The following is an 11,100-nucleotide window of genomic DNA, read 5'->3' as shown; positions in this document are numbered from 1 at the left end:
ACTTGCAACTCGAGGGGGCCCCTAGTGGCGCTTCCCCTCTTCTAACGGGGTTTAGTCACAAAATAAAAAGCTTCAATCACTTTTTGGTGCATTTTACAGTTTTTATTGGACCTTTAAAAGGACCAGTTGGGCTAAAATCTGTCACCACAGTCAGATTTCTTTCTCTCAGAGCTGGTGAATCTCTTCTCAAACACTTCAATCCAACAACATTTCGGAATATTTTGCTTTATTTATTGAACAAGTGCATTATTGATTTCACACAATTCAAATAAAATCACTCAAAAAAAGACAAGAACAGTCAAAAGACTGACAGGTGAAAACAAAAAGAACAAACAGGAACAAAAATATCAGCATTACTTTATCATCCATAAATTGGCACATTGATTCCCAGGAAAATTAATTACTTAGACTAATTCTAACTTTTTGGACAGAAGCTTCAAATATCAGATATTTGTCACTACAGTCTACAATCCATGATATCGGAAACAAACGTGTCACTCGCTCACTGCTGCTTCATGATTCCAGTGTTTACTACAGATCTCGTCAGTCATTCTACACGACTGCAATCTGTAAAAGCTTCTTTCCAAATGTTTCCCTGTTTTGACGCAGCTAGTAATTAGTAATAAGTGATAAGTGCAGATGAGCTTGAGAACGAGTATCAAAGCATCAATTCTGCTCTTCAAACTTCCAATTTAATCTTGATTTTGTATGAACAATTATTCTTTTGACACGTTTGTTTCTGTTCTTTTGATTCCATCTTTTTGTCAGACTTCTGTTAAGGATTCTTACGCAAAATGAAAATTCTTCTGATGCACTATATTTATCGGCTGATATTAGAAAATATACATCAGTGGTTATCAGTGAAGGTAAAGCTGATACATAGAGCCGATAATATGAAGCCAGACTACCGCAAACTATTTACAAACCCTGATAAAGTGACTTAGAAGTTGGTTTGTGATCAACCAGGAACAAGAGCAAAGAAATATTGAATCATCCATCTTTCCTCACAACATCTGAGCCTTTCTTACTCTCAGTTCTGCATCAACAGGTCAGAAAATGATTGTTTAGATACAAAAATGGGAAAATAATCTTACTGGTATCAGCTGGTGCATAAACAGTCACGTCCATCCTGACTGAAACACAACAAGCGCACGTTTCATTTTCACTCTTCTTCTTTTGCTCCTCTCATCTATAATCAAGATGTCATCAACTGAAGTGAAATTTGAACGACTGTTTTAAAGTTGGTACAAACATTTCCACCAAAAGCTCCTTTTGTATAGATCCAGTTTTATGCTCGGAGTGAAGCCAACATTAAAGATCTCTACACCAACCAATCATTTTCTGATTTCTCTCTTTAAAGCACAAACGTCTGAATTTTTAATCACTTTTCCTGAATCCTGGAATTTTGCTTTTCCAGCATTTGGTTTGAGTTTGTTTTTTGAAGAGGAAGAAGACTGAAAAAGAAAGGCGACAGCACGATAAAGGTTAAAAAACGCTGCTCTGGAGGGCCCATTAGCTTGGTCTGTCTCTTTTCTCTGAACTGTCCTTTACAATGACATAAATAAACAGTGTTCTGCGACCGCATCAACTAGACTTAAAACCTGCACGCATAAAAACCAGGCTGGCTCACGTCACACGATACAATAAGAATCATCATCTAATGACTTCTGACACTTCGGATGCAGCGATGGAAAAGACGGACTGTCATTATTACAATCATATCAACAAACAGATTAAATAATGTCGGCACATTTGGGGGAAAATGTCATACAATATGTTAGAGTTTGACAGAATTTTACAGTGACCTTTGAAAAAATAGATTCTGAAGTGGACGTTGAGACATTTTTGAGCTTTGTGTTCTGTGTTTGTGTTGATTTTCAAAATCCCTTTAAATTTCTATCTCAAATGAACCCAGTTGGGATCTTGGTAAAATTCAGAGAGTCTCACTCTGATGACAATCATCTACAGACTCTTCAGACCTGCGGCAGGAGATTGGCGGCCTCGGGGCTCGAGGTTCGTCCGTCTTGTCCAATACTGACTGCAGAGATGAACACAAGTGTTATTCTTGATATACAGTGGACGCTAAAAATGCAAGTAATCAATCTTCTCTATTTTCTTTGCAGTTTGTATTCGTGGTGATACAAAAGACTTGGAAGAAATACAAACACAGTCAGTAAAATTGTAACTGGTATATTTTCTTATAAATCCCAGGTTACAAAAGAAAAACATGCAATAAATTGTTTCAGATCTGGTTCAACAACCACTGAAAGAATTCAAAAAGATTTACAAAAGTCTTTTCCATAAAGATACTTACTGGACACACCGGAGTCACTGCTTCCAGAACCCTGAGACCCTGAGAAGAAAAGATAATTAATTTAGATAAGTATGATGTGTGTGTGTAGAAAAATGTAAATATTCTATCTGTGATTTCTGGGCTCAACTGCTCTGTTAATCTTTTCATTCACTGGACCCTGAAGATAAAACGTGCTGTTAGAGATCAGGAGCTGCTTCTGCAGAGGAACACCAGAAATGCACACAAACTCTTTTCAGCCGAGGCAGCTCAGGTGCTGGTTCGGTGCTGGTGTCCACTCTGGAACCAGTTCTTTGTGTTTCAACAGCCACAGAACCGGAGCAGCACCAACACTTTCCTGGTCTTGAACAAAGAACTGCTTACGTCAGGGGCTGGGGACGGGGTCATCGTGACCATGGAGCGACCAAAAACACTTAATAAACAAAAGATTTTAACTAGTAACCAGTCGTGTTTGGATGCCAGTGTGTTCAGTCTAAACCAGAAGCAACACCAGTAAAGAGTCGATGAAGTCCACCATCGTTGTTCCTAACAATGCTCGGAGGAGTGAATGAATGATGTGGCTACAGAGGCTCTCATGTCTGTGGTGAACCAAACTGGTACTTGGAAGGTTCACATGTTGAACCAGTCAACCAGTATGACGAGTCCCGACCGACTGAATTGGTGGATTGTTGTCCAAAAAAATAAAGCAGTGGTGACGTCACCAGCATTTTTCAGAAAAATTGTTGGATTTTTAACCAGAGGCGCTCGAAGCAGCCGCACTAAAAAAGCAGATTGCTCTGAAAATAAACTCTGAACACAGCTGGTTTTCTGCATGTGGCCACATGACACCACGGACACTCGCTCCTTATTGGAAACAATCAGAACAAAAGAAGCTGCTGCTCAGAAAAAACAGTGACATTAAACTGAATAACACTTAATCACTTTTACTCCTACACAACCTTTAAATCCTCAACAATAATATCATAGATACCAGCCACCTAAATATGATTTTTAATCTAAATCAAAGCATGAATCTTTTGACAAATTAATAGAAATGTGAACTAAAGAAAACATTCCTGGAACTCTCAGTGACTGCAGCTCCTCCTCACTGTCACCTCCTGCTTGTAGCTCATGGAACACTTACCCTTGTCACTCGTGTTATCTGCTGCTACAGTTGTTGGACCGTTGCTGTTTCCTACACACACACAAACACACAATATTAGGAACCCATGATGTTAAAGTGGCACTCTGTAGTTTTAGAGAAGAAATTCAATGTCAGAATTTTAATATTTACAATATCAGTGAGGTAATAAAACAAACCTTCTCAGGTCAGTTTGTTTATTCAGTCATGAAGACAAAGAAAGTTTGTTCATTTAGTTTGTTTAGGCAGAAAAAAATCAGTCAGTGAAGACTGTTACTTTATCAATGGTGGTATGTTGTTATTTCTTTTTGTGACTAATGTATTTATTGTAAGTGACTTTGGACTAAAGCGTCTGCTAAATGCACTAAATTTAAATGTAATGAAGATTTTCTCTTCTCATTTACATTTATTCTCTACAGAGTGCTCAATCTGTTTTCAGTGCTTCAGACTGTTTGAGGCATCACATTAAACAGTGGAACAAATCCTCCATCTCAACCAGAGTTGTAACATATTACATGAACGATATTAATCATCAGCACAGTGACTATAGAAATGTTCAGAGTTAAGACAGAGGAGAAATAAAACACTTACCATTCAGCGGACGTTGAACATCAGGTGTGTTACCTGTTAAGAAAGACAAACTCACACAAATTATTTTGATCCATTCAGATAACATTGTTAAAGTCTATGTGAAGTTACTATCCAGCCTGAGCAGGATGAAGGCAAAGAAAAAGACTGTTGTTCACAATTATTAAATCAGCTGATGAAAATACTGAGAAGAAGAAAACAGAGGAAGTGATGAAGCGGCAGAGTGGAACAAACACAGGCCACATTCACACTTATAATATATGGTGTTGTTCCACCTTTTGTCTGTATGAAAGCTACAGAGGTGGAACAGGGACAGTTTGGTTCTGCTTCTGATCCTCCAGCAGAGGTTGTAACAGAGGTGAGACTTCAGAGTGGACCGGAGTGTGACGGTCTGATGATGTTCAGTTTGACAGTTAAACAGATCCTTCACTCATCAAACAAAAGAAAAATGTCTCAAAATGTCTCTAACTCACAAAGCAACGTTACAGGACCGAACAACAGTAATGTGGTCGCAGGTCGTGTCTTTGACAACTTATATGAGGTAAAAATACTGAACATGTGAAAAAGTGGCTGTCATCCTGTCTGTCCTACTGACTGTTCTTCACATTTAAACACTAAAAAAAGCATCTGTCCCTGACAGAGAGAGCCATCAGCTAATTCTTTTTACGTGACTGGATTTCAAGCTAAAAACTTTAATTTACATGTCTTTCAGACTTGGATAAAATATAAAATCCCCACATTTAATGAGGTCAGCCCTCCCAAACGAGTCTTCAGTGAACTTCCAGCTGGAAAACAGCCTCCCAAGTCTCTTTCTGTTTTGTCATCATGTGACTCACTCAGTTAATCAACGGCAGCTGATATGAGCATCATTAAAACAGGTGAAAGTCAAAAATCCACTGACTAACCTGCTGCTACCTGAATGTTCTGTTAACGGCTCTGCTGAGAGGAGAGATTCTAATTCTTTAACAGATTTGTTGGAGTCCTGTTTCAGTAATTCAGTATATTCTGACAATCCAGGTGTGAGAATTCAAACAACACCTCAGGACAGGATCAGCTGGACAGGGAGGACTGACAGTTGACTTTAAGAGAAATAAAGTAGTTACCTTGGGATCCATTACTTCCACCTCCTGTAAAAGAAACACAATGTTAACACGTGTGACTGATGATGGATGAAGTGATTTAGAGTTTTAATCTCAGGGATTTTTGACTTCAGTGAACAGAAACACATCTGTCTCTTAATAATTAACAGGACTGTTGTGCAGTGTGACCTCTGGACACCTCATCAAGTCCATCATAAAATAATAACACACCTTTGCACCTGATAAACAACCACCACACTGAATCATCAGGTGATCTGTAATTGGTGTAAACGCACCTCATTGAACACTGCAGCATAGAATCACTCATCTGGGAAGTTTGTTATTACATATCAATGATTTTGATGTCGACATGTTGATAAAATGTTTCTATGAAGCTGAATTCTCATTAATAAGTGATTTCTAAAGGGACATGCAGCCGTTCATTAATCAGAGAACTTTCACTTCCACTGCACTGCTCTGTTTGTTGTCAGGAGAAGCCAATGTAAATATATTTCACTTACCAATGATGCCTTTCTTTTTTAAGACCACCAGCACCACAGCGACCAGGACCAGGACCAGGATCCCTCCGACTGCCCCACCAATGGCTACTCCTGAGCCAGAACCTGAGTTTTCTAAAACACAGAAAAAAGATCTTTGTGTTAGTTAAATATTCAAGTTGATGTTTGGAATGAAAATGTAGATGCTGAGGAGTAAATCTAAAATGTGATGACATAAAATGTCACAAGCAGCTTTCTGCCAAACTGTGAAAACTAAAAACAAAATGAGAAACAAGTAAAAACAAGAAACAGATTCTTACCCCACTCCTTCGTCACATACACACTGGATGCCTCATGAATGACCTCACAGGTGTATTTGGACTTGTCCTGCCTTAAGATCTCCACACTGTCTCGTCTCTGGAACGTGTCGTCTTCATTCGGTCGAACGCCCGAGCTCTGCAGTCCGTCCTCTCTATACAGTTTGCGGCCGTCCCTTTTGATCCACATGATGATGTCTTGGGGGTAGAAACCTGTTGCCAGGCACGTCAAACGGATGTTTGACTCGACGTTGGTGTCTCGTGCAAACACGTACACCTCAGGTGGAGCTGGAGACACAATCAGTAGCTTAGTATTTGACCAAACACACGATTGTGTTTATACCGGCGATTTAAAGACAATCGATCGCTACAATGACTACAAACACAAACTGACAAATATTAAACACTGCTGTGACACACACTTCCTTTTATCACTTCAGCTCTTTTTGACTGTTTACATTAAAGATCTTGGTTCATATGTACACAAGGAACCAGCTCCAATTTGTCGATTTGTCGTCAGATTAATTTGACTGATACTGTAGAGTTTCTGTGAAGTCATTTTGAGGGAACATTATTCAGATTTGATAATGGTTATAATATACTATTATTAACTCTTTTATAAATGACATTTAAAACACAGAAAAGGCCTTCAGTAATACATACAGGCTGTTTTGAGCTGATTCATCCCATAACTCCAGAACTTGTTCAGCCACTGCATACACTCATTCTCCAGGTAGCCTTTGGTGTAATCCTTCAGGACTGGGACCTCATCCCACTTCCTCTTGGTCTCTTCTGCTGCTTGGATTGGGGCGACCCAGACTGAGTGAGCGTCGTCAAATGACAGGAAGTCGGCCCCGTCGTAGTTGTATCTATCCATGCCACGGTAGAACTTCATTGTGCCGTCTTCCTGCATTTTGCCCTCACAGCCATGCATCCACTGAAGAACATGGAGATCTGTAACCAGAGAAGAAAGACCAGGGTGGTGAAATAAAGGACAAAAAACAAGACAGTGAGCTGAGATAAATCTGAAGGAAGTATCCCTCTGTAGTTGAAGTTTCCAGCCTGTGTCGGAGTCATTGAGTAACATATAAAAAAACATCTACACAGTTCTGTCCTTCACGTTTCATGGATCTGACCTGTGTCATTCTGTCTCATACGATCCCTCAGGATGTTGATGTTGACTTCGAACCACTGCTGCTTGCTCTGGCGGGACTGTGTGCCTTTGACCCAGTATTCTGCTTCCAGTCGATCCTTCATCCAGGGCTGTTTGGGAACTTTCTCTTTATTTTCACTGTCAAAGTAGTCAATCATCCTGTTGTCCAGCATACCCATGGCAGTGAACTTGTGGATGCCTGGGAGAGTGAGATCTTTCGAGAGGGCGGTGTAGATGTAATGGAGGGAATGTGTCTCTGAAAGTCACACAGACAGATATTTATCAGACCAATAAGAACCATTAGATCTGACATATTAAAGCTCTGGCAGACCAGTGGAGATGTGTTTGGCATTTATTTTTGAAATGAACAGATCGAGAACTCTGGCTTTGGGTTCAGTCTAGACTCTTACATTGTTCAAGAGTCAATATAATTTTTTCCTGTCATTATACAATTAATTGAGAAAAATAAAGAGATGTAGCTGCTCTTGTTGAAGGCTGAGCTGAAATCAACAAATAGTAAGAACTCTGGCTTTGAGACCCAACAGGGCTGCTAGATTTTGCCCAGATTCACAATCAAAGATCAATGATCATAAGTTTACTGTCATATAAATCATCTTAATTGACTAGCTAAAATAATCGAACATTGTTTTAGGACTAATCAGCAGCTTCAGTTCTCCATCAGTGCCTCACCAAAGCTGCATCAGCTCAGACGTTCATAAACGACGACTGCAGTAAAACAGAAACGTGAAACAACTCGGCCGTGGCTACGAGCTGAAGCACAAGTGAAACGTTTCACACAGTCTGTGCAGGCCGCAGTATAAACTACAACGGAAGTATGTTTCAGGTTGTATTTCCTGTAACACCATGTGAGTTCAGAGAGAGAGTTTACAGCAGCACTCTGTAGCTTTGGGGAAGAAATGTTTATCAGAAGAGACAGATCATCAGCGACTGACAAACACTCTAAAAAAAACTGACCTGAAGGACATCACAGTTTCATACTGTTCTACTTTGTTTACAAGTGGCGGACCATGCCACCTTTCTAGCTTCAAACAGTGTTCTAGCGACCTTATTTTCCTCTGAGAACAGCTTGTTTATTCACTTACTGTAATGAGTTTGTAAAATTACCTCATTAATACTGTAAATATTACAATTATCATTTTGAATTTCTTCTCCAAAACCACACACTGCCCCTTTAATCTTTTCAGGCTTTCCATCAGTATCACCATATATCTGCCAATAAGCACCAAGACGTTGCAGTGCAGTTATGCCAAAGGTATTGATGTAATGATAGAACACAGGCTGGTGATTGGCAATTAAATGTTTCATATCAGTGCCAAGCTCTAGTAACAGAACAAGGAAGTAACTTTGTCTGGCTTGTTTGTGAGCCGATGCCTCAGAGACATCTCAGATATGTTGTCTGTCCACCTCAGTGAAGGCAGGAAATCACATGTCGAGCCAAAGATCTTAAGGAACACTCAAACATGTCTGCAGTCGTTTGCACTCTGTACGTCGCTGTAAAGTCAAACGGACAGTTTCAGCTCCAGCTGCTTGGTCTTAAGTCTCAGAGTGTTACTATATTTTTACAAACACATCAAATTCACCATTCATTTTTCAATATAGGTAATGATACAGTCAACACACACGTACATTATCCATGTTTTAAACATCTCTGTTCTTTCCTGAATTTTATCCACATTATTTGACAAATTTGAAGATAATTTATTACACATCTCCTTGAGCTTTAGGACACAGTTTCCACCATTTTACATTTGAACAACCATTTGAAAAGACTGAACATTTACTTTCAGCTATAATATGTAATTATCTTAGATTTAATTTATTTTAAACACAACATGTTTTACAGAGTCTAAACTAACGATCTTGTCGGTTTCACTGAACCAGGCCTTTAGAATAACTGTAACATTACCAACAATAAGCACACGAACCGTTCACAGTCACAACATTACAGTAACATATTCGACACAAAATCTAATTTTAAAGACGTCACAACCTTATGTCTTACTTTCGCTTTCAATCTGACGCACATTAACGTGTCTAAACTGTATCTTACCCCTCCTTGCCGCCACCGCTGTCCAAAAAACGACGAAAAAGACGATTAACCTCATTTTCTCCTCGAACGGGACTCCTTTCTCAGCTCTAATGTCGAGTTTTGTCCGACTGTTAGACGGTGATCTGACTGCGTGTCCGCCAGCTGAACACAACTGCTGCTAGTGCTCTGCGTGGTGCATTCAGGGCTGCTCGTAAATTACGTAACTTACGTCGCACATAAAAGTATTCAACAGTCGATGACTGGAAAAAGTTCTATTTACTGAAGAATCCAGGTTTGATATTTATGATAGTAACAGGTACGTCACTACAATAACTCAATGGACGCTTTCAACTCTGATGGCAATCGATAGTTGAGCACTGGTACAAATGTTCACTCTAAAAAATTAACCGTGACACGTGTCAGTGAACGCACCATGACTGCAACGCCCCTTGTTTGTGGTTTGTTGTTGAGACAGAGTTCTTTGTCAAGTCCCAACTGTGAGACCAACAACAGCCACCTCAACATGTGTCCATCAGTGAGACAACAAGTTAATACAGACCAGACTGACTGCAACTTATCAAACGTACTGAAACATTTCAGTATTAATTTTAATACCATGATATACTTCAATTAATATCAATATAGAGTATATTTTTTCCAATTTGCTTCTATATGTTTTTTTTCTTTTTACATATTCACCAGGAAACAACATTCATCTGAAGGGATTAAGCATTAATATAAACACATTTGATGCCCTGGTAACTTCTTGTTCACAACATATACAGAGTGGTGTAGTCTTTAGTCAGAACAACAATCAATTAGCAGTCTTGGCCCTCCAAAGTCTGAGACTAGGAAATTTTTAAATTGTTTTGTTGTTGTTGTTGTTGTTGTTTTCGTTAAATACCTGAAATAAGGTCTGTGGTTACCACACAGTTGTCGGGGACATTAACCATCATGGCAGCCAACACAGAGACGAACTCTAATTTTATAACTTGTACATTGATCAGTTTATATAAAACCTGTAGTAAATGTGTGGTATGACTCTTCACATATAGCCTAACATTAGCTTTTCACATCTGGCCATTAGATTAAATCACTAGATTCTGATGAGATACAAGATTCTCTTGCTGCACAAAATCTGGAAGTAACATAAACTTGTGTTTGACGCAGAGATTTTTAGCAATAATTAAATTAAAAATGACACCTTCACACTTTACTTAATTTGATTTCTCTATACATTTTTGATAAACTAATCCTCAAAAATATTACACAGTCTTGCGTTTTGTGAAGAGTTGATGTTGTAACTATATTACAGTAACATTAAGTATAACTGAGGGCGAAAAGACATATAATAAAGACTTATCAGCTAGATTTCAATTAGAAATGAACTCTGAAATCCCAGTAGGAGCTCACTGGTTGGGGTGGGGGGACCCTGGCACCTGTATTTCCAACATCTTAGGACGGCCCTGTTAAAAGGTCAAATGCTGAAAGGTTATATTTACTGTACAGGCCAGAAACAGTTTGCAAGTCTGTCCTCTAAAAAACGTCCGTTTAAATGAAAAAACATCAGCCATTACTTTCACCTGCCGTTAGCTAACGGCTGGCTAACTGCTAACAGCTAGCTAACTGCTGTCAAACAGAGACGAGACATTTCACACGTCAGCCACAACAGTTAACTTACCTCTTCTAGTCGCTACCAAGTTCAGCCACAGTAATGGCAGAAACAAAGAAATCCAGTTTGTTGTTCGACCCATGGTTTAAAAACGACAAAACGTTGTTTAAGACCTAAAAGGCTCCAGACGAAACAAGAGTGCAGCTCAACGGCTGTCCACAAGACCGACCAATCAAATAATTCAGAGCTTGTTGCTAGGCAGATAACAACGACGGAGGTTAGCGCAAGTTCCTCCTTCCTTGTTTATGATCCTTATTGTGTTGTTATTTTTTGTGCCAAAAACACATATAATATAAAATACATATATAATAAG

The 11,100-nt window shown here is 39.1% G+C and overlaps 1 protein-coding gene across 2 annotated transcripts; it reads right to left on the bottom strand.

Annotated features, from left to right (window-relative positions):
• Positions 1-209: 209 nt before the first annotated feature.
• Positions 210-10,972, bottom strand: LOC119016705 (H-2 class I histocompatibility antigen, L-D alpha chain-like). 2 transcript variants are annotated; one of them, XM_037092848.1, is made up of 10 exons: positions 10,797-10,972; positions 7,049-7,321; positions 6,576-6,866; positions 5,916-6,200; positions 5,620-5,730; positions 5,123-5,146; positions 4,023-4,055; positions 3,435-3,485; positions 2,315-2,353; positions 210-2,038 (listed from the first exon to the last, which is right to left on the bottom strand). In XM_037092848.1, exons 1-10 carry the CDS (start codon positions 10,867-10,869, stop codon positions 1,974-1,976), a joined length of 1,245 nt encoding a protein of 414 aa, XP_036948743.1. In that variant the 5' UTR covers positions 10,870-10,972; the 3' UTR covers positions 210-1,973. The 2 variants fall into 2 exon arrangements, with proteins under 2 accessions (XP_036948743.1, XP_036948744.1); XM_037092849.1 differs by lacking the exon at positions 10,797-10,972 and adding an exon at positions 9,137-9,310.
• Positions 10,973-11,100: the final 128 nt, after the last annotated feature.

The sequence above is a fragment of the Acanthopagrus latus genome, chromosome 3 (genome assembly GCF_904848185.1).
Source record: "Acanthopagrus latus isolate v.2019 chromosome 3, fAcaLat1.1, whole genome shotgun sequence".
NCBI classification, from domain to species: domain Eukaryota; kingdom Metazoa; phylum Chordata; class Actinopteri; order Spariformes; family Sparidae; genus Acanthopagrus; species Acanthopagrus latus.
The sequence above is the reverse complement of the archived record's forward strand: the minus strand, read 5'-3'. Positions and strand labels throughout refer to the sequence as shown.

Coding starts and splice junctions, on each gene's coding strand:
- LOC119016705 (XM_037092848.1), bottom strand. CDS start 10,869: ATGGGTCGAACAACAAACTGGATTTCTTTGTTTCTGCCATTACTGTGG. Junction 6,201..6,575: donor GAATCAGCTCAAAACAGCCT/GTATGTATTACT, acceptor TTGTGTCTCCAG/CTCCACCTGAGGTGTACGTG. Junction 5,731..5,915: donor GTATGTGACGAAGGAGTGGG/GTAAGAATCTGT, acceptor TCTGTGTTTTAG/AAAACTCAGGTTCTGGCTCA.